This window comes from Eublepharis macularius, chromosome 10 (genome assembly GCF_028583425.1).
Source record: "Eublepharis macularius isolate TG4126 chromosome 10, MPM_Emac_v1.0, whole genome shotgun sequence".
NCBI classification, from domain to species: domain Eukaryota; kingdom Metazoa; phylum Chordata; class Lepidosauria; order Squamata; family Eublepharidae; genus Eublepharis; species Eublepharis macularius.
In genome coordinates, this window is record NC_072799.1 from 59,825,031 (window position 1) to 59,848,899 (window position 23,869).

The following is a 23,869-nucleotide window of genomic DNA, read 5'->3' on the forward strand; positions in this document are numbered from 1 at the left end:
GGACATGGTGCGTTGCCTCTGGTGGTGCACCAGGGTAAGAAGTGAGTCATCTTGAATACACTTACTCAATTATATAGTAAGATAAAATGAATGGATATTTCGATCCTGCTGAGGTGAGGGAGGGAAGCTAAGCAGTGGCAGGCCATGGCAAACTACCTCTGTTAGTCTCTTGCCTTGAAAACCCCAGCAGTGCCATCAAGTCATAGCCAACATAAGTTGGCTACAACTTAATGGCCCTTTTCACCACTACAAGAATCATCCTAGTGTTCAGACAGAGTCACTTCTGTGATGATTTGAAAAACAGTCTAATTTCTTTGGGTGATATCCAAAAGTCTGAGATATACTTGGGGGCCTAGTGAAAATAAATCATGTTTCATTTGTTCAACAAGTGCTTAGTTAATGATTAGGAAGAGCTGGGTACAATGTTAAACTAACACAGCTGTTTTGGGGAACGTAGTAAAATTATTTTTTAATTAAAATATATTTTTCAACCTAGCCAACATATCCTTTTTTTAAAAAATCCATTTTAATGTGGAGATACAGGCATTTGATTGCTCTAATTACAAGCTTGATTCCAGAAAGCCCTTATTATCTTCATGACATGAATATATTAATTTCCTAATTGCGTTGGGATTTTTAACTTAGGACAGTCCTCCTTTAACATTTTGTAAATTGTTTCCTTCTGCTATGATGTCCAACCCTTTTGATGACTGAAAACGGTCAGTCAGAGAAACTGACAAAGGTCACCTTTGACTTTTGTGAGCATTTCTCCAGTTTTTGTTGGGTTTACTAAAGGAATTGATCAGTTGAAAAAACAAATACTTCATGGTGTTTGTTTCAGAGTCATTTCATAGTTATAGTAGAATGACAGGGACGGGCAGATGAAGACGCAGGGGATTGGTCTAAATCCTAGGATCATCTTACATAAAAGGTGGCTAGCCTATGCTTAAGGGTAGCTCAGTGCATTACTGGATTCTAGAGTCATGAGTGGGTGTCCATTTTGGGAAAACAAATATCAGTGAGTACATTTCTGTTTTTAATTAAGATTGATCGCCAACCTTAACAGAACATTAAGAAAGAATGAAATATAGCCTAGTGGGGTAGATTAACTACTAAACATGTGTTTAAAAAGGAAAAAAGAAGCTGCTTTTTGAAAATAATAACAATAATATATTCTATACAGAACTGTAGAATCAGACTTTTAAAAAGTTATGCTTCAGCTCATCAAAAGGTCTGAACATGTATGGACAGTTTGATTCTTTAGCCTTATTGTCTTTTGTTTTATTCCTAGATTTAATTTTAGCAAGCTGTCTTTGTCAGATGCGGAAGATAAGTCACAAGAAGGGCAAAATAAAGCTAACAAAGGGGGCCTTATCTATGGAGACTATTTACAGGTAAGTGTAGATTTCGTGTCGATTTTGTGACGGGACGTACCTTGCTTTTCTCTTTCAGCAAATGAGCCTCAATATGACGTAAATCATATTGAACATTTATGGTTATGCAAAACAATTTCCCTTGGCTTTTATAGTAGTTCATGATCATGGGATAGCTTGATTATTTTAATACATCCAGATTTTGAGGTAGAAAAGAGCTGTCCAAGATGCCTTATTTGCAGTTTGTGAAGATGTTTGTGAAGATGTTCTTAAAGAGCAGGATGTACTATACCGTTGTAACAAATGCATATACTGCTATAACAAATGCTACTAAACGACTGGGAACTAAAAACTTGAAAATATATGTGAAGTAATACGGTCATAATGGTTTTCATTTGGTACATTTCTCTCTACTAGGTTGATTGTTTATTGTCTAGATACAGGTAATAGTTTTTAAGACTTGAAGGTATTATTAAGAGCAGTTATGTTATTCAATTATGTGATTCAGCTGGGTCCTTACCTGGACACTATTGTTTTAAGTTTTTTGAGGCAAATTTTTTTTTACAAGAGATTACCCGTAGATCAGGAAAAAAATAGTGTGCATACCACAGACACAACACTTTCAACTGTTTTAAAAATTATCATCTGTTTCCAGTCAAAAAGAGCCTCCCAGATGATGCACTACTACTACCATTGGGATCTGATTATAATTAGACATGGGCATGAACAGCATTACGAACGGAAAAAACCCATGAACAGCCCGTTCGTCTGTTTGCGAACAAGCCATTCGTCAGCTGTTTGTCAAGCCAGACAATCTGGCACCTGCAATCAATTCCCTTGGCAACCGGAAGCAGGGACTGAACTCTGTTTGAACTCCTTCTGGCTTTCCTTCTGGCTTTAACTCTTCAAAGTACTTCCAGCAGAGAGTCCCATTTTTGCCACTGTGAGGAGAAAATGACAACAAAGGGGGAGACCCATGGATCATGCCTTTCCCAGGGTACAATCTCTCTGAAACTTGGGGGGGGGGGCTTCAGAGGACAGTGAAGACTATATCCCTTGCAAATTTGGTAGGTATTGGACATTGGGAATGTCAGTTTGTGGGGTGTTTAAAGGGACCTGCCCCTTGCATATGGCAGGAAAGGGCCCTTTAAACTATTGGAATCCCCCCTGCCATCTGCCAGCTGATAGTTTAAAGGGATCTTTAAAGGGCCATGAACAATGAACAACGAACATGTTTGTGAACAGGGTCATGTTCGTTACTGTTCGTTGTTCATGGATGGCAACGAACAATGAACAGCTTCTTCGGGTTTTTTTTCCTGTTCGTGCCCATGTCTAATTATAATCACCCTTTAGCTGGCAACTGTGTTAACTCAAATACTTAAGATGTGAGGAAACCCTATGAGTTTTTATCTAAGCTGTATGGGAGGAATATTCACGAAGTATATTCTGAATGGAATAGGTGATTGAGTGTAACATTTCCTCTTGTTTGGAACAGACTGTTGAATTTTTCTGGCAAAGTTTTTGGTTATTGGATCTATTTGATTTTTATCCTATCCTCCATCCAAAAAGGAGGAATACATGAGTCTCTCTACACAAGACATCTTAGACGGGGACACACAAATGAAAGATCTTACACTTGTTCTACCATTGTGGATACATATGCACTACTAGGAAGACAGAGTATGCTTGAATATGAGACTACACTGAAAGTAAGTCACTTGAACATCCTCGTGTAAGATGTCTTGTGTAGAGTGACTCATGGTTACACTCCAGTTTCATCCCCACAACCCAGTGAGGTATGTTAGACTAGGGATGCTAATGAACTTTGGTGGTTAGTTTGATTTAAATATTCTTATTTCAGTGTTGCAAACTGAACCTAGTGCAAACTGAACCTATTACTGTTTAGTTTTGACTCCCGTTTTCAGTTTCCCTGCACTGAATTTCCCCCTGAAAATATATGCATTTTTATGTTATTTATGCATCAATAAATCAGAATCACACATATTAATGATATGACCTCTATACAAAATATATGCACTGTACATATATATATACCATAAACATAATTTATTCATAAAATGCATAAAAGAAACAACTGAATCATCAATATCAGCCACAAAAATGAGTAGACCAAAAGTATTCACAATTACAATATTTAAAAGCAAAGGGGAAAAAACCATGTCCATCAGTACATTAGACTGAGTGAAAGCGACCAGCCAAAGCACTAGATGTCCAAGCTTCAAATCAGGGTGGGATTCGTCCTCATCTTTTTCAAATACTGTCAAAACTAAAGCACCCTCCATTTTGTGCCTTCATAGCAGTGTATCCAGAAGCACAACAGTAGGGCTGTTCCTTGAAAAAAAGTCCATGTAAGACTTCCCTTGAAAACAACTTGGAAACTACCAGTGGTACAGAATGTGGCCACCTATTTAGTATTGTTGTTTAGCCATAGCCATTATTATATTATTCCTATTCTACTATCTTTGCATTGATTGCCAATATTGATTAATTGAGTTAAAATATGTCTGTGTTGCCTTTCTACCCAAAATAGGGTCTCCAAGGCAGCGAATATTAAAACACTAGCAAACAATTTAAAACCACATTTTAAAACAATAAAAATTTAAATTTAAAACAACATTTAAAATAGTATTAAAATTCAATAAACATATATACAAACTCATAACACAAAGAACAGGGAGGAGGGCCAATAACAGTTATTGGGGGTATGCCAGTCAAAACAAAAAAGTCTTCACCAGCTGGCAGAAGACAATAGAGGGAGACAGACAAATCTCCCTGGGGAGGGAGTTCCAAAGGTTTGGTGCCATGGCTGTAAAAGTCCTTTCCTGGGTTGCCACCTACCTCATATGGCGAGGGCACCTGAAGCAGGAGTGAGCAGGTAGGTTCATATGTGAGAATGCAGTCCAATTCAGTATTTTTTTCAGCCCAACTCAAATTACTGCCAATCAGGGCTTTTTTCTGGGAAAAGAGGTGGTGGAACTCAGTGGGTTGCCCTTGGAGAAAATGGTCACATGGCTGGTGGCCCCGCCCCCTGATCTCCAGACAGAGGGGAGTTTAGATTGCCGCGGAGGGCAATCTAAACTCCCCTCTGTCTGGAGATCAGGGGGTGGGGCCACCAGCCATGTGACCATTTTCAAGAGGTTCCGGAACGCTGTTCCACTGCGTTCCAGCTGAAAAAAAGCCCTGCTGCCAATTCAAATTACTGTCCTTCACATTTGAAGGACTCTCTCTCTCTCTCTCACACACACACACAAAGTATGAACCCATGTGGCAACTTCACACAGCAACTTCTGCTGGTTATCCCACTGTCTTCCAGGCAGCAGAGCCTGGAGGGTTGGTGGTTCTGGAGCTTGCCTCATCCATGCACAGGACAAAACTATCCAGTAAAAACACAATAAATAGTGCCCTGCTGAGACACCTTAGATTTATATCAATATTAAGGGACCCCAAAGACCTTTTTAAAAAGTTGTACATCCCTTATGAATTCCAACAGAGTGGAAGCCTTTCTGTTGTTTTTACTAGACTGTTTTGGTAATTCTCTAAATGTATTATTCTTGTTTATTGATTATTTTGAATTGTTTATTTCTGTTACTGACCAAGGTCAGTAATGATTCTAAACTTAAAGTTGAGCATGTTCATGCTGACTGTGAAATGCAAACTCAGGGAAATACTTTTATTGGAATTAATTGTACTGCTTTAAGGCCAAGGAGTATATTCTTTCTTTTAAAGCTAGAAAAAATATTGGATGCTCAGGAGCTTCAGAGTGAAAAGAAGGGGAACAAAATCCATGACGAGCATCTGTTTATTGTGACCCACCAAGGTAATTTTCCAGATCAAAAGCAAAACTAGGGTACAATGTGGCAGCTCATTTTTCTTACCTGATGGTGAAATTCTTAAAATTTATTCTTAAAATTGATAAATGGATCCAATTTGCCCCCATTTACAGGTTTGCATCCGCAGTATCAGTTTCTCAGAAACTTGTCTGATATCCCCAAGAACCTGGCGAGGTCCAAAACTTGCCATTGGAAGTCCTGGAGCCACCAGCTCCCAAAGCCATGCGTTGAGAGCCTCATGCTGAGACCTCCTCACCAGCAGACTCTACAGATGTTCCATAAGCAGTGACAGCTGTCCTGTGCCTGGGCTAGGCAAGATCCAGGACCGCCAACCCTCCAAGCTCTGCTGCCAACCTGGAGAGCCAGTGCAAGGCAGCCCATGCTGCAGTGGTTGGGCACCAGAAGTAATCCTTTTCAGGGTTCTGGCCCTAGTTAAGCCTTACAAAAGCACAAAGGGAAAGTCTCCAAAGCAATAGACACCTAAACTCAAAGGAAAAGTCCCAAGGAGATAAAAAAACACTACCAGGTGTCAACAGGATGAAATTATTATTAAAGTGCAAGTGCTAAAATGTGAATTATTGTAGTGCAATCAAAGTAACATTAAATTACATCCATTCAAAATAATAATTTACAATCATACATCATAGTAGTAGCCCAATATAAGGTAAGTCCACAAACAGTCAGTCGTAACAATGTAGATACTTATTGACGTTCCACTCATCTCTGCTTAAAAAGAAATAAGAAAAAGAACAAGTATCTACATTGCCACTACCAGGGTTTTTTTTCAGTGGGAACGCAGTGGAACGGAGTTCCGGTGCCTCTTGTGTTTGGTAGTCCCGCCTCCCAATCTCCAGATAGAGATGAGTTCCCCTGGAGGAAATAGCTGTTTTGTAAGGGGGGCCAAGTGTTTCTCCCTCATTTCCCTCTTGAGAGTTCCACCATCTCTTTTCCCAGAAAAAAAAGCCCTGGTTACTACAGACTGTTTGTGGACTTACCTCATTATATTGGGCAACTACTATGATGTATGATTGTAAATTATTTTGAATGGATATAATTTAACATTACTTTGATTGCACCAAAATGATTCACATTTGAGCACTTTAATAATAATTTCATCCCATTGACACCCAGTAGTGTTTTTTGGTCTCCTTGGGAGTTTCCCTTTGAGTTTAGGTGCCTAGTTAAGCCTTGACAACTGGGAAGCATGTGTTGCCTCCAGAGCAGCTGGGCCACTTCCCTCTCAGTGTATTTAAGCCCTGAGCTGAGATGGGAATCTTGCTGGACTAACCAGTTTGCAAGGCTCTTCAAGAAGATGCTTCTTGCTGTAGCAACTGGAGTCAGGGCACCCTCATCCTTCATTTTATGGTTGTGTGCATTCATTCTCCCGCCTGTTCATCTGAATTCTGGTTTCACTATAAAAAATGTTTATTAAAATAAGCAGGCATGGAGTCGTGGTTAGAGTGTCAGACTAGGATCTTGGAGACTCTGTTTGAATCTCCACTCTGCTCTTGAAGCTTGCTGGTTGACTTTGAGCCAGTTACTATCTCTCTCAGCCTAATCTACCTCACAGAATTGTTGTGAGGAGGAATGGAGAACTATGTTGGAAGCTGTGTGGGTGGGGAGAAAAGCAAGATATAATTAGCTAAATAAACACATTCCAAAATCAGTGTTCCACAGCTGTCCAGTTGCTTTGCTTTTCTCTTCTACATTATTGAAGTACACATCACAATCGGTCATGTATTTGCTAAATTTCTTCACTTCTGTGTCGTCCATTTTTTATCACAACTTCTCTGTATTTCTGAGTGGGATACATGGTTCTTCCTTTCTCCTCTTATCCTTACATTTACTATATAAGGCAAGTTAGGATGAGAAAATATGATTAGACATTACATGCCGTTCTCCCTCATGTGAAGAAGTACAACCTTACAGCTGCTATACTGCATTACTCTGACATTTTGTGTACACCTGCAGCACTGGTATGAGTATGTTCAGGGATGGAAGAAGTGAGGCCCCTTCCAGATATCTTCTTGATCTCTATACTGCTATCCTCCTAAACTGCCCTAGGGGACAGGGAAGAAATATGGCATGCTAGTACAGAAAAACTGGAAGCAGATTTTGTGTTTTAGTTAATATTCCTTGTAAGGAAAAAATTATAGGTTCATTTCATAATAAACCAGGAGATGTTTAACTTTCTTATGTTTTACTTGAGTTCATTATCTCTGTTATGAAGGGAAGCTAACAATACATGCCTTTTAATTGTAGCCTATGAACTATGGTTCAAGCAGATTCTGTGGGAACTGGATTCTGTCCGAGTGATATTTCAAAATGGTCACGTAAGTCACATCAGAATGTATCTCATTTTAAAAATATTTCTTTTATTGCTTGTTTTTCACCAGATACACAATGAATATTTTAAGTTGAGCTCTTGTCATGGATGCCTGCATACCTGCCATTAGTTAATGTGTCCTGCATTTTGTTCTGACCATAACTGTTTGCTAAAGTTGTATTCTGTATACTGTATAAGTCATCTGAGAATGTATAAGCTGCAACATGAAATGTACCGGAGAGCCAGTGGGGCCTCTCTGTTATCAGTTGAAGTTGTTTACTTTCACTTTCCTATCAAGTGCAAGCTGCGGGCAGTGAGCAATGTCTCTTTTTTCAGAGACTGGGATGATTTCATTCTGTACCATGTCTAGCCTAAACTAATCAGTTCCCATGTAACTCTTTGGGGTTTCACGCCAGAATGTCAACGGATCCAAAGGGTGGGAAATTTCCTTATTACTACTAAGACCCAGTTTTGAATAGTCACTTCTGCCAATTGCTACCTTTGTGTGAACACCTTGAATTGTATAGATCTCTAATAAAAGTTACTTCAACCAATGCACCTGAGTGCTTGCTGTGAGGGACTTGGGGATCTAGCTGCCAACTACTGACAGCTCTTTTCTGAAGACCTTGTGCATTGAGGGGATGTAGAACAGTATAATTATCTATGGGGAGCACCCACAAATCTCACTGAAATAACTTAACAGTATAGAAGACTGCTGCTGTCCTGTGCACATATACCTGAGAGTAAGGCCTACATGCGACATACTTTTGAGTAAGCATTCATAGGATTGTATTGTAAGGCTGCAGTCTAATACACTTACTCAGGAATATGTCACATTGATCTCAGAGGTACTTAAATGAGTAAACTTGGTCGGCATTGAGCAGTGTGGCTGCAAACCTGAGTTAGGAGTAAGTCCCAGTGCACAAACCCCACAGGACTGATTTCCAAGTAAATGTGTAGAGGATTAGGCTTAACTAGGAATTTGGTATGGCTAACTTCCTTTGGATTTTGTGTCAAATTGGATGCATTATTTAATGTGCATGCCTTCTTGGAAGACCCAGGCATAAATCATAAAGGAACTCTTTAGCAGCTTCTAAAACCTAAAAACAAGATCTGGGTTAAATGCTGTATTAATACTTAAGTGAAAAACAAAGGTTCCAACAAACCCACTATTCCCTGTCCTCTTGCCAGTTATGATATGTATTTCTCTCCCCCATCCCCACTAAGGTGAGAGATGAGCGGAACATGTTGAAGATTGTTACTCGCATGCACAGAATATCAATGATCCTTAAGTTACTCGTGGAACAATTTTCTGTTCTAGAAACCATGACAGCCCTGGACTTTTTTGATTTCAGGTAAACCCTCCCTTTGATCCTTTGATTCATTCATAGGTGATTCATCATTACCAATCTCATTGAACCCTTTGGGTCCAAAAGAAAGCTTGCATGTCAGCATTAATCCTCACCTAAGAGCAGGACAAGAATGTTCAAATGAACAAGATGAGTGTATGCTTTGGCAAAAGGAAACTTGGCAATTGCTGAGTACACTCAGCAATTCTGTCAGGATCCTTCTCAAATTTGACGTCCCCAACCCTGTTTGCTAAATTTACAAAACAAAGACTTGTATCTTAACACAACAAATAATGAGCTGAAAAGACATTTCTGTGAATTTCTCTATTATAATTCTGAATTTGAAGTGGTCGCACTTGAAAACCAAGTGGCCAGTTTTAAGTGAGGAGGAAGAGGAGGAGGAGGAGGAGGAGGAAGGGAATAATTAAAAACAAATTGAAAGATTAAATAAAATGATTTAAAAAAATTAAAATGAAGCAAATAAAAATGGAAAAGAACATTGTTTGCGTTGCTGAGACTAGGCCAGCAATCCCAAAAGACCATTTTATCTGCCTAATATCCAGAAGAGATGCTGCCAGACAAAGTATACAAACACTGACCCAGATGAATCACATGCGATTTACAGTGGAATCCTAACCAGAGCCCCACACCCTTCTAAGTCCATTGATATCAATGGATGTATAAGGATGTAACTCTTTTTAGTATTGCTCTGTTAGTACAACCCTGTTTTGCATGTTTTCTTACTTGGAAGTAAGCCCCATTTAATTCAGCAGGAGTAACTTCTGAGTAAGTGTAAAAAGATCAAGCTGTCTGATTGTGTAAGTACTCAGATTTTATACATGGAATGTATCAGGGCAAAGAAACTGATGTTTTGCAAATATTCTTGGTTTGTTCCGAATGCAGAATGTTGTGGTTACAGAAATTAGTGCAGATTGATCTACTTTCTAATCCTATTAAAATGACACACTCTTTGTAATAGTATCTTGAGTGCCTCTCAGTGTAGCATTCCAATGCTTTGGCTCTCCAAAGGAACTTCCCTACCATCTCCCTAAGATACTGAGCCCAGTTCTTTGTCTTCTTTAATAAAGTAGCAGTAAGGCATGGTGGGGCTACATTTTGGGTACTGGACTGGTTTCCTCAAAAGTGTGTATTTAGCTATTCTTTACTTTTTACGTTGCATCACTTTAAAAAAAACTGTCTCCCCCTCCCCCTTATCTTTAAAGAGATTATTTGAGTCCAGCATCTGGATTTCAAAGCTTACAGTTTCGATTATTGGAGAATAAGATTGGTGTCCCTCAAAGCCTGAGAGTCCCGTACAACAGAAGACATTACCGGGATAACTTCAAAGGAAAAGAAAATGAATTACTGCTGAAATCTGAGCAAGAGCTAACCCTGCTGCAGTTAGTGGAGGTATGAGTTCCTATTAATTGGTGACCAACTGCTGGGCAGTTTTAGTAATAATTTACCCGAGTCTACAATATTCCATGTATTTTGGACAAGAGGGGTTTAGCTTAGATGAACACAACTAGCTTATTGGAACAAAACTAAATCCCTCTTGCTGAAAATATATGGGCTATTTGGAGACGTGGGTAAATTCTTACGAACCCTGTCTGCAGAAGGACAATTAAAATCCACATTCCCAGAAAGTAAATTCTGTCCTCTTAAGCCAATGACTCTCCTGCAAAACATTGTAAAAAGCACTATTGTCAGTTTACAAATGATCAGAGCGAGTTACCAGATTTTCCACTGCTGAAAATGGAGGCGATCTCAGTCTCTTGACCCCCTAAAAAGGTATGCTGGGAATTATGGGACGTGCGTGGACAAAATTCATGTAGGATGAGGGTCGTAGTAAAGAGGAAAACTAGGTGAGAATGAGTGAAAAAGCTGGCTGGATACAACCCAATATATAGTGTCAATAATTAATAATTAATTTATTTTGTTATTTAAGGCGTGGCTCGAAAGAACACCAGGACTCGAGCCAGAAGGGTTTAATTTCTGGGGAAAATTTGAAATGAATGTACTTAAAGGACTGGAAGAAGAATTCGCAATGGTGCAGGTACTGATCATCTTTTTTTTTGTTAAACAAAAAAGATGCTCAATTAAAATTACAATATTTGGTCATAGTGTAAATTCAGCCATCCGTAAGTGTGGCCACTTAAAACTAGACTACCTGGATGTGGGTTGATAAGGTTGTTCTGTTTTTGTGATTAGCCCCCATCCATTGTGGGGGAGGGATTTACACAAGCTAGATCAATTCCTTTTTTTTTAAAGCTATCAACATAAACATGCTGACATGGTTGAAATCTACATTACAATTATTACAATTAATCACAATTATTACATTATTACAATATCAGACTGCAGCTATAAATCAGGTTTCAGTTTTGATAGTTCCGAAAGGGATTGTTTCATCATTGGATTTCTTGTATGGTTTTGTTTAGTTATTGTTTCTTTTGTTATTGTTACTCCATTTCCATAATTCCATTTTGTTATTTCTCATTGGTTTCCCCTTTCTCAGGTCTGTACCTTCATGGTTTTCCATATAAATTTAACAATACTCAAGGTATTGTCGAAGGCTTTCACGGCCGGAGAACGATGGTTGTTGTGGATTTTCCGGGCTGTATAGCTGTGGTCTTGGCATTGTAGTTCCTGACGTTTCGCCAGCAGCTGTGGCTGGCATCTTCTCTCAGTATCACACTGAGAGATCTCTGTCTTTTGGTGCTACACCTCTGAAGATGCCAGCCACAGCTGCTGGCGAAACGTCAGGAACTACAATGCCAAGACCACGGCTATACAGCCCGGAAAATCCACAAGAACAATACTCAAGGTGGTCGTTATATCTTCTAAGGATCCCCACATTGCCAAATTTCACAAATAGAATACCCCCCCCACACACACACATTTTAAGGCAATAAAAGGCACCCATGTTAAACATTAAATTCTATGGGAAATTTGATAAGAAAGAATTTACACAGTTAACACAGACAGCACTGCAGCCGCTAAGCTTGAAGAAAAGTAGAATGAGGGAGAGGCTGACTGCCTATGCAAAGGCATTTTGTGACACAAGCTTGGCAGCAGGAGGAGGACCTTGAGGTTAGGTTTTCCAGGTCACCTTATCCTCCTGGTGGGAGGGGGGACCTGGCACTTACCTTTTTCTTGTTGCTGGCATGCTCTTTGTGCATGCTTTGCATGCACGTGACTCCAGGCCAGCACGATAGGAAGTGATGTCATTGCACAAGGAGGGGGGGGGAATGCTTCACAGCGGGCTGATTTGGGTCCCAAATGTGCCCAATTCAGCCTATTTGGGGCCCAAATCAGCCCCCTGTGAAGGTGGGAGTGCTCTTGGGGTAGTGTGATGGTATCAGTGATATCATAGCGCCAGCCCTGGTAGTGCCTGGGAGGCCCATACCGTACCGCCGCTGGCCAAGTAAGCAGTGGCGGGGAGTGAAAAGGGGGTCAGGGGATCTCCTGCCCCCACTTGGGGGAATGGGATCCTTACTTGAGGTAGATTTGCTTGGATGAGGAACAAGATTTGAGGAGCAGCAGGAAAACAGGCAAGTGCAGACTGCAAAGGAAAATTTGGCACAGCAGGGCAGGTACTGCAAGGAGAGAACTGCATATCCTTCAGGACTGGAATACCTTGCACATGTACATAACCCTAGTGGCTACTGCTTGTAGTCATTCAAGAACACCCAAAGCTGCTCTTCCCTCTCCCCCCGAGGAACACTGCAGTCTCTCTATGCCTTTATTAGGAAAATGCTGCCTGCCTGCCTTATAAAAGTGGAACCAATAGTGGTAGAGGCTGCAATAACAAAAGAAACCAGAACAAAACAAAAGAAAATTATGTTTTTCTCCATTATAAGGCTCTTTAGATAGGACTTTTTTGTTTTTATATTAATTACGATAATTATGGAACAACCCTTTATTATTGTAATTAATAACATACAAGTCTAGTCTGCCTGACAAACATATAGCAGTTCTTTGATGACCCTGAACTTCCATTCTCACTGTAAGGGACCCTGAGACTGATGGCTGCTTACCTAGTGAACAAAGTTTCTGAAGAAGGAATCTCATGTTAACATATGGTATATTTGTACCTAGAGATGTATTTTCATATAACACACATTGTGTACCACTTCAATTGAGTTTATTTTTTTAAAAAAATGACTTTAATGATTATTTATTGTATTTTAAATTGTGGTTTTATGATGTGTGACCCATGCAGAGCCCGCTTGCAGGGAGGGCGGGATATAAATCCAACGAAATAGACAAATACATAATAAATTCATGTACAAATGGCCCTTTTTTGTTGCCACATTCATGTGTTAGCAAGTAATTACTTTGTTTTTGTAATGTATATTCATGTGGCCATTCCCTTGTAACATAATAGATACATTTTCATGAGTCTTTGTGAAAATGTAATATGAGAACTCTCTCCAGGATTAAGGATTATTGTAAACAAACCCATCAACTTTAAAACATATGACTGGCAAACCACCTATTGTACCATTTAGGAACTAGGATGTGATTTCAACAAACCTAGTCAGCAGAAAGGAACGGAAGTCTTAACTGCGTTGCCTTCTAACCAATATGAAACTCACCTCAGTCATACGGAGTCAGTGAAAAAGTAAAAATGGCTGTCTTGCTTTTAGAGTGCTGTAATGCATCCTTGGTCAGAATAATCAAGTTACTGGGTCTAATTTTTGAACACTGGGAAAGACTTCAATAATGGGCCAACTCTGGAATAAGGATGGAAAACCAGTAGTAGTTCCTCTCTATTGAGGTGGTTTTCAAAGTCATGGCAAACCCTTTCCAGGGACATATAACTGACCAAAGATGGGTTGAACAGGATATGCTTTCATCTCTAGGGCAATAGAATGGACAACAGAAGGAAAAGTAATCTATGTAAAATAAGCCAAAGAATAAGCTTTTAGTATTCTTTTAAAAATTATTGTGATTTGAAAGGTCAAAGAGGACTCAGAAGAAAAAGAAGACCAGATGGCTGAATTGAAGAAACAAAAGGAAGTGCTTATTTCATTGTTTGATGAAAAACGCCATGAGCACCTTCTTAGTAAAGGTAGGTATAATCATTCATTGCAAACAAACTACGAATGGGTGTGGGGGGAGGGGGTTGTTTGTTTGGGAACTTAATGCATGAATAGATTTAGGCTCATATCCAGAAGTGTTTGAGTGGACTACATATCTGCTGCTGAGGATTGGTGGTGGGAACTCGCTTTTCTCTAAGAAGATACATATGCTCTCATAGACCTGATCTCCTGTTGGCTAGAAAGAAGGCATGTACAAGCATACTGCTACTAAAACAAATCAGTTGTCATGGGGACAATTAATGGCATGAATTAGGCAAATGAGACAGGGCAGTAGAGGGCGCGAGTATGGGAGATCGAACTAATTGGCTACTCCTTACTAGAGATGAGCACGAACTAGAAAATAACGGAACATGTGGTTTTTGGTTCATCAAAATTCACTAACCATGAACTTCCACGAACCTGCCCCTGGTTTGCGAACTGGTACATTTGGTTTGTGAAAACAGCACATCCAGGGCAGAAAATAATCATTTCCGGGTCAGCAGAAGGTCACTTCCGGGCTAGCAGAAATTCACTTCCAGGTCAGCAGAAGGTCTGCAGGAAGTCCATCCCCTGTTGCCTAGGAAACTGATTGATTGGCACCAGGCTGTCTGCAGTGATGAACCAAAAAATGAACCAAAACGAACCAGCCTAAAGTTCATGGCAGTTCGTCAGAAATGGGATCTGACGAATCGCGAACCATGAAGCGGCCTGGTTCATGCTTAATTTTGGTTCGTATTTCAGTTTGTGCCCATCTCTACTTTTAACCTTAGTGGCAAAACTTGGCATACCCCACCTGAAGCATCTGAGGTACACCACTGTGTTTGGCCTATGAATTTGTGTTGGGATGTCTGGTGTCTAACAAAATAAATGGAATTTAAGAAATTATGAGAAAATTATTATATTTGCAGGTGAAAGAAGGTTGTCCTATAAAGCAATGAAAGGAGCTTTAATGATCTACTTTTACAGGTGACTTTAACGAGTTATTCATTTGTGTGAACCTTTTTGATGCTGTTTTCTTTCCTTTTCCTAAACATTTTCATCTCTTGTAAGGATGTTGGGAATTTTCAGAGTGACATGTCCTCAACATTTAGAAAATAAATCTTTCTGCAGTTTCATACAGCTGAAATCTTCCAATATTTATTCAGTTGGTAATTAAAACAACAATACATTTTATTTATTTTTATTCATTTATTTTACAAAATTTCGACCCTGTCTTTTTGCCCTCATATGGGCTACCATGGCTAACAAATTAAAACATACATAATAACATAATAACTCCCTAACAAATCATTAAAACAATTAAAACAAGAGATAAAATATATAGAAAAACATTTAAAAAGAACTTAGCAGGAAGGAGCAGAGCTGCAAAGTCCCTTCCTATGTCAGAGAATCTTCTACCCCCAGCCCCTGCCAGCTGCCAGTCCATGCTGCTGCTGCTCACCTGGCTGGTGGGGGGAAAGGCCTCTGGAAGGGGGGAGAAGTTGGCCCTCACATGAAGCACACGTATGACCCTGTGTCCTCTGGAAATGACACAATTCCTGGCATGACCAGGATGTTTTTGCTAAGTTTTGGGCTAAAGAATCAGTCCCCGGTGCAACCTTTCACTTCCAATTCACACCAGAAATGATGTCATTGCTGGTAGATGCAGGGACACATGTATGCTTCATGCACATGCACAAGCGAGTACTTCTTGCGCCCGTATCCCATCCCACTTGGTGGGATCTGGCAACCCTGAGAAGGAAGGATCACCGAAGGAATGTCAAATGAAACAAAAAAGTTTTCATTTGCTGGTGGAAGATGGCAACTGAAGGGGAAAGATGAATCTCCCTAGGAGACAGTTCAAAACCCTTGATGTTAAACCATCTCTCACCTAGTCTCAGAAGGAAGGGAAACATGAAGCAAGACCTTCAAAGATGACTGTAATGGTCAGGTAGGTTCATAAGAGAGTAATGTGGTCTTAAATGTCAGCATGTTGAATTGAACCCAGAAATAAATTGGGAGCCAATATAGATGGGCTAAGACACAGCCCCTGTGACCCACTCCAGTCAACACCCTGGCAGCAGCATTCTGCAATAAATGAAATTTCCAAATGGTTTGTAAGGGCCACCCTATGTAAAGCACATTGCAGTAATCTAATCTAGATGTAACCAGGGCATACACCACAATGATCTTTTCTGCCCAGGAAAGGCTCCAGATGGCTAACCAGTTGAAGCTGGTAAAAGGAACCCCTGGCCACAGCTGGAGGCCTGGATCCAAGAACACCCCCAGTCTACAGCCCTGTTTCTGTACAGCCAAAAAAATTTCAGATTTTTTTGTATAGTTATCTGCAGTCAAGGCTGAAAACCTAAGCCTGTTTAGCTGAATGTACTTCAGAGCAAATATGGACGGGTGGGGGCAGTAAATGTGGGTCAAACCACACGAGACAAAATACACTTGAATTACACTCAAATTACACTCAGGGCCAAACTACAAGTGACGAATGACACTTGAACAGCAAGTGTATTTCCTCCGTTCACTTGCCTTCCACTTGCTCTCCACTCAATCCACTTGCCGTTCAAGTGTCATTTGTCACTTGTAGCTTGGCCCTCAAATATCACTCGAATTACAAAATACACTTGAATTACCCATGTAATTCAAGTGCATTTTGTCTTGTATGGTGAGACCCTGTGTTTCATATGCAGCCTGATCCCATAGATGTTTACATATAACTCTCATTTACCCCTAGATTAATATTACAAGGTTCTGAGGTCTGATATGAATTTTTTTTCTCAGGGTCTTCTGGGGAATAAAAAAACCCATAAGAAAAAACCCAGTTATTTTTTTGCTTAGCACGTGAGCGTTTGCTGTTTATTTTATGAGGTACCACATGATGCACCATTTCTTTTGCCCCCCTTGGAGCCTCCACCAAGCATGGTTAGTTTCTCCCCCTTCTTCGCTGATTTTTCTACCTATAACATAATGTCAAAGTATAAGACCTGCTTCCATAACTCCATACTTTGCTGGCTATCTGTGTGTAGGTGTTGTCAGTCTTTGGGATGCCATCTGCTCTGAAGTCAGTAGACAATTGTGCTCTTGCAGTGATGGCCTCTCGACGTGAGCTTCTCTTTCTCCATCACTCATTCATTCATGCATTTATTTGTAAGATTTTTATCTTGCATTCCCAATAAAATATCAAGTTGGCTAACACTCTATATACCTGCCCACCAGTGAAGATTATTAGAGGCCTTGCTATGTATGTATGGCCGTTTTCACATGGCCATTTTCACATGGCTTATTGGCCCCGGAACATCGCACTGAGCTCCCAGAACAACAGCGTCTTCCTGGCACGATTTCATGTGAGAACTGCCTTTCTCGTGTGAAATTGTGCCAGGAAGACGCTGTCATTCCAAGAGCTCGGTGCGATGTTCCGTGGCCGGTAAGCTGTATTTTAAATAGTCCACTTTTCTCACAGAGACTCAAGGTTGATTACATAGTGTAAAACAAAGTGATCAATGGCTGGGACATTCAGTAAATAATACAATAGGCTATAGCAGAAATTTGAAACGATTCCTCCAGAGTGCTGAAGTGAGGTGGGTGAGCATCAGAGACAGGATCTTGTAAGTAATAGCTTATGCTGTGGAACTCCATTCCCACAAAGGCTCCCCTGGCATCAAGTCTATATATTTTAAAATTTCTGTCAACCATTTTGGATCCACTGCAGGTAGTTTTAGCTGCCACGTTTAGTTGCTTGATTTTAGACTGCTTTTGGAGGCTTTAAAAGACTTTTTAGGAAAGGATGTGGGAAGACCTTATGCAGTTTTAATTTGATGCATTTCATTGTTGCTGCTTTTACATGTTTGTTGCTGTTTTAACTTTATTGTTATTCATTTACCATGTATTTTTTTATAATTTTATAAAGTAAGCTGCCTTGTATATAGTTTTGTAAATATAAACATAAATATAAATAGTTTAAATAATCAATAATATAATAAAATAACATGAAAATCAGACCCATAAACCTAATATAGTAAGAGCCCCGTGGTGCAGAGTGGTAAGCTGCAGTACTGCAGCCCAAGCTCTGCTCACAACCCGAGTTCAATCCTGGTGGAAGCCGGGTTCAAGTTGCCAGTTCAAGGTTGACTCAGTCTTCCATCCTTCCAAGGTTGGTAAAACGAGTACCCAGTTTCCTGGGGGTAAAGTGTCGATGACTAAGGAAGGCAATGGCAAACCACCCTGTAAAAAGTCTGCAAAGAAAACATCGTATTGCGACGTCCCCCCATGGGTCAGTAATGACTCGGTGCTTGCACGGGTGACTATCTTTACTTTTACTTTTTAAAAACCTAATATATTTATTTTACGAAATGTATACCCTGCCTTTCTACCCTCATAAGGGTCCACCAAGGCAGCTAACAAATTAAAACATTTAAACTAAAAAAAATGATTAAACAAAAATATTAGCATAACAGCAAAACCATATAGTAGCATAACAACAAAACCATATTAAAAGCTGCAGACAACAATAAAAAAACTCAGCAAGAGACAACAAAAAGATGAGGTAAAAAACAACAACCCAAACCCAAATGAAACAAAAATGTTTTCACCTGACACGGAATAACAAAGATTGCATAGAAGGGCCTGGCAGTTCCATAAACCATAATATATGAGAATGTAGATAAAACTGAAGATTCAAGTGAAGCAGTGGGTAGGAAATTACAAATTCTCTTTACCATCACTGGACCTTTGACTATCAGTGAAATCTTCAATTGTAACACACGTAGAAACAGCTTCAGCTGAGGTCAGACACCATAGCAAATATTATTCCCCCCCTTCTGTTCCTACCTTTGTTAAGGTAGGCGAGCTTGACTGCCGTATGATAATCATCAGAGGGCCTGTTCTCCATGCCCCCACCTTTATGGATAAAATTGGTGGCTACTAGACCCTAATAACTAGTACTAGTCTCTAGTAACTACAGACAAAGCTTTTGAGTGTGATACCTTATTGTAGGATAACCTCCTTGCATTTATGTATCTGGTACCTACTCATTGGGGCTTTAGGTACCAGGAGAAAATGTTTTGCTTCCTGGGCATTGATAATTATTTGATGGTTCTATTTTTGTCAGGTATAACTACTTTCCTTTATTTATAATATCATTATCCTTCAGGGAGCTCATGGCAACTGACATGAGCGTACCTTTATTTTATCTTCACAACAAACCTGTGAAGTAGGCTGGGCTGATTTCATGGCAAGCAAAGACTTGAATCAAGAGCTCCCCAGGCCACTCTCACCAATATACATACTAGTTCTATTTTCATCTTTTGTTCATATTTTAAGTGCTGCTTAGCTGCTTTGCTGTTATTTTGTACATTTGATAATTATCAATTTCAATTGTATGGTAACATTTGTGAGACACTTTGAGAACTTCAGTTTGTATTTTAAGTATTTAAACTAAGCAAATGCACAGACTTAAATAAAATTAAAATACTGAATTCTGTTTCTCCCCACCCTGACACCCAAGAGAAGAACCTCGCTTTCAGATTCCCTTTCAGCTTCTCACGTCACTTATGGATATTGACGTATTGATGACCAAATGGAGATGTAAGTTTTAGTTTCTGCTTTCATCCGATATGATTATGTAAACTGCTACTCACGCCCCCCTCCAATGGCTAGTGTTAACTATTACAGCCAAAAAAAAATGTTTTGTGGACAGAACTGCAATCAGATCCCTTGCTGCCTCTTTTCTTAACTTGAAAAAGCATCCACAAGGTATGTCTGTAGCTATAAGTAAAGCAGCATTATAGCAGCATCGCAGGCCAATAGATTAAGCAGAAGCATGACTAAGTAAAGGAGCGGGTAATGAAAACAGTAGACAATAAGTCAGGTGAATCACAAAAGTATCTACTACCTGCTGCTGCATATGCATGACTTCTGGCAGTTTCAGTTTAGTACTATCTACCAGTGTTCATGATAACCTCGGATATACTGATCCTAAATGCTGTCAGTGATAATCACCCAGGTCACATATGTATTTCAGCTGTTCCAATGAACAGTGAATGCAGGCAGGTCCTTGGTCTTTCAGGAAAGCACACACCAGCAATTTTCTGCTTGGCTGGCTAGAACTGGAGGTTATTTATTTCATTGAAATTTTAATACCTTGCTTTAAAAACGTGTCTGTGTCTGTAGCACTTATTAACGGAACAAAGATTATTTCAGCAGTTTTTGAGAGCTATCTTAGTGATAATAAAACGACATGTTTGCATTGCAAATTTATGTGTCAAAATTAACCCTTTGTTTAGATAACCACGTGTGTATGGTACATAGAATGATTGGCAGCAAGGCTGGCACAGGAGGGTCATCCGGGTATCAGTACTTACGCTCTACTGTGAGGTAAGTATATAAAAGCCCTAGCTGAACTTTGTCATCTTTTATAAATATGGTCATGCATGTACAAGACATGAAGAGATGAAAAAGAATCGCATAAACCCAGGCCCTTGACTTAACCATTCACTGGTTACCTGGTACCAAGGAGGTATAAACTATCTAGCATATTGCTTTCATATTTCTGAGAAACCTTGAAAAATTTTTAGCTTAGAAAAATTATGGCTGAGCAATGACAAAGATTCTAACAGTGCAGTTTTCTTTATAAAATGATGCCTGCCGGTGAAATTAACTAGGAGCACAAGTTTGGAACATAAGAAGGAATACATAATAAACCTATCATATTAATTGCCAAAAGTTAAAAACCCATTAATTTGAACTGTATTGGTGTGGTCAAGATCAACCTCATCATATAGTTCCCACTTCGGGTAAAAAATTTTGTCCTAAAAGCAGAATATACGTATCATAATTAAATGTGGTTAAACCCTGTTGTCTTCAAGGTATCTTGAACACATGAACCCAACCTTAGGTGATTTTAAAAAACGAATTAGAGAAATTAAATTAATACAGGATAGATCTGAATACATAATGTAATTAGGAGCCGACCATCCTTTTCCTGTGATTTGGACCCTTTACCATCAGTATCAAAGCTTCATCAAAACAGTGATAGACAAGAAATTCCATGGAAATCAATATGGTTTATTGACTGTCATTCTGATCGATGCATAAGCAATGCGTTAAAATTCCAAGGAGATCAGAACGGTATGTTGTTTAACTAGTTGCAGCTTGTTTCCATGAAGCACGGGTCAGTAAGCGGTAAGGCCTAACAGGCATTTCTTTCTGATTAGATAAATGTGCTTCTGTCTAAGGGGAGAATCTTACAGGATCCAAGAGATGTATGCTACAAAGTTATGTTTGTAAAGTAGTGGAGTGTTTCCCCATTTTCATCATGACATTGTTATCTGAAATCTTTCATCTATGAAAAATATACACCTTCTGATAATAGTAACCAGGGCTTTTTTCTGGGAAAAGAGGTGATGGAACTCAAGCCTGCACAATGATGTCACTTTGGATCAGCTGGAACAAGGGGGGAGTTTTTTAAAGTTTAAATCACCCTTGGTGAATATGGTCACACGGCTGGTGGCCCTGCCCCCTGATCTCCAGACAGAGGGGAGTTTAGATTGCCCTCTGCGCTACTGCGCGGAGGGCAATCGAAACTCCCCTCTGTCTGGAGATCAGAGGGCAGGGCCACCGGCCATGTGACCATTTTCAAGAGGTGCTGGAACTCCGTTCCACTGCGTTCCAGCTGGAAAAAAGCCCTGATAGTAAATCTAAATCATTGGAGATTGTTTTCCTGAAGCACATAGTCTTCAAACACATCAAAATGGTTCAGTTGTGCCATCTTTGGTATTTAATTAATGTAATGACATACTAATCCTACTCCACACTCTTCAAGGACACTACATAAGTTACATAGAACTGTGTCCAGAAGTAGGATACCAAAGATTGTCAGATGTTAGAGACAACATCTGGAGACAACCAGAGAACAATTAGCACTATCATTACCTTCTCTGAAGCATCTACAGGAAGCGGTGAGAGTGCTGAACAAAATGGTCATTTTGTCTAAGCCAGCAAAGTGATTCTTAAATCCATTTTCTACTGGTCATGGGAAAAATCTGGCATGTGTGGGACATAATGGAATCTTTTTTCCTGCCAAATAACTAAGCCTTTGCTCCCTGTGCACTCACACACCTTGGCATTAAGTTCAAAGCATGTGACCTAAGCCAAAGTCCTTATTACAGCCACATGTCTACCATGTGGGCTTCATCATGTATGAACAAGACCTGATCAGATATTATAATGCAGGCTGGTAGATCATACAAACTTCATGAAACTTTGGAAATAAAAAGTTGCAAAACCAGAATCAAGATCATGATGATCTGTGTGACTTGCGTTATAGATCACAAGAAGCACATAGGAAGCTAGAAATCATTAGCCTATACCACTTCCATTCAAATAAAGCTCATGCAATTCTTCCTTTCTTTACAGCGACAGGTACAAAGTGTTCGTTGACTTGTTCAACCTTTCAACATATTTGGTGCCAAGACACTGGATACCAAAGTTGAACCCGACCGTCCATAAATTCTTATACACGGCAGAATACTGTGACAGTTCTTACTTCAGCAGTGACGACTCCGACTGAAAACCATCCTTGGATAACCCTTGCAAATAACTGTATTGTAATGGAAAGAATTTTGGTGCTTTAATCAAATACCTTATACGTAATGAAGTATATGCTTATATATTTATACAAAATATTATGTAGCTTTTAAAGCATAAACTGTATATAACTGTATTTCAGACAAGACTATGTAATAAAATTTAAAACCCCAACAACTCAGGCTTGTACACAGATCTCAAGGGGCTAAAGAAATCAGAAGGAATCTCTGTTCAAAAAAAGAGCTTTTCCAGGTAGAGGTCATTCCATGTACATGTGCTGCATTGCTCTTCTGTGAAAACTTCAGCTCCTATTGTGTGTGTGTGTGTGGTGGGGGGTGGTGGTGGACATTTTTAATGGTGTAGGAAGGTTCAACCAATCCTTTTCTAGAGCCAGAGTCTGATGCACAAACTATACTGATGCACCAAAAGTGCCAGCTCAGTTACAGCTTTCAGAGGCTACTGGCTTCAGTTGACTTAGAGCCGATCTACATGAGACGAATGACACACGTATGACACATGAATGCACTTACACGAGTTTCCCCGTTGCTTTCCTGTTCACTCACACATCGCGGTTATACTGCACTCAATCCTGTGCTCGGATTGGCACGTTACTTCCCCATTCCTTCCAGATGAGAGATGGTATCCCATGATGCACCTTCTCTTCATGCATGTTCAAACCTTCCTCTGCAGCTTTTCCGAGAGGGAGACTTGTTTACTCAATTGGACATATTGGGGAAAAAAACCCTCTGGTTTTCCTGGGGGAGGGCTGAAAACAGGGGGTCCACACCTCTGCTGAGATCTTGTAGCTCTGCCCGCCAGGAAGGGGGGCCATCTATGGAAAGGGAGCTGGGCAATCTCCACCTCAGAAGCCACAGCTTCTTGCTGTCAGCCAGAATCAACTCTTTCCTGTCTGTTTGTCCCCAGGAAAACTATGGGGGCTATCCAGGGAGATAGGGGGGGGCATTTTGCAAAATAAATCTACAAACTCTTCAGGGGACCTACTGCTAACTGTCCTCTAAAGACCCTCCACGTTTCAGGGAGATTGGACCTTGGGGAGCCATTTTAGTCCCTCCCCAAAGAAGCTGCCATCAGCCACCCCATTTTTTTACTGTTGTGGAGAGAAGATGGGGAAACCCATAGATTCTGCCTTTCCCAGGGTTCAATCTCACTGAAACTTGGGGGGGGGTCATCTTTAGAGGACAGTGAGGAGTAGGTCTCCTGCAAATTTGGAGGACTTTGGACCTTGGGGAGGTCATTTTAGAGCCTCCCAAAGTAGGTGCCATCAGCCACCCCATTTTTTACTATTGTG

The 23,869-nt window shown here is 40.0% G+C and overlaps 1 protein-coding gene across 1 annotated transcript; it reads left to right on the forward strand.

The window, feature by feature from the left end:
• The first annotated feature begins 824 nt into the window (after positions 1-824).
• Positions 825-22,726, forward strand: TDO2 (tryptophan 2,3-dioxygenase). The gene is made up of 12 exons (XM_054990291.1): positions 825-1,018; positions 1,292-1,394; positions 5,121-5,211; positions 7,487-7,557; positions 8,778-8,905; positions 10,123-10,309; positions 10,848-10,955; positions 13,865-13,976; positions 14,895-14,952; positions 19,481-19,560; positions 20,259-20,349; positions 22,390-22,726. Exons 1-12 carry the CDS (start codon positions 984-986, stop codon positions 22,541-22,543), a joined length of 1,218 nt encoding a protein of 405 aa, XP_054846266.1. The 5' UTR covers positions 825-983; the 3' UTR covers positions 22,544-22,726.
• Positions 22,727-23,869: the final 1,143 nt, after the last annotated feature.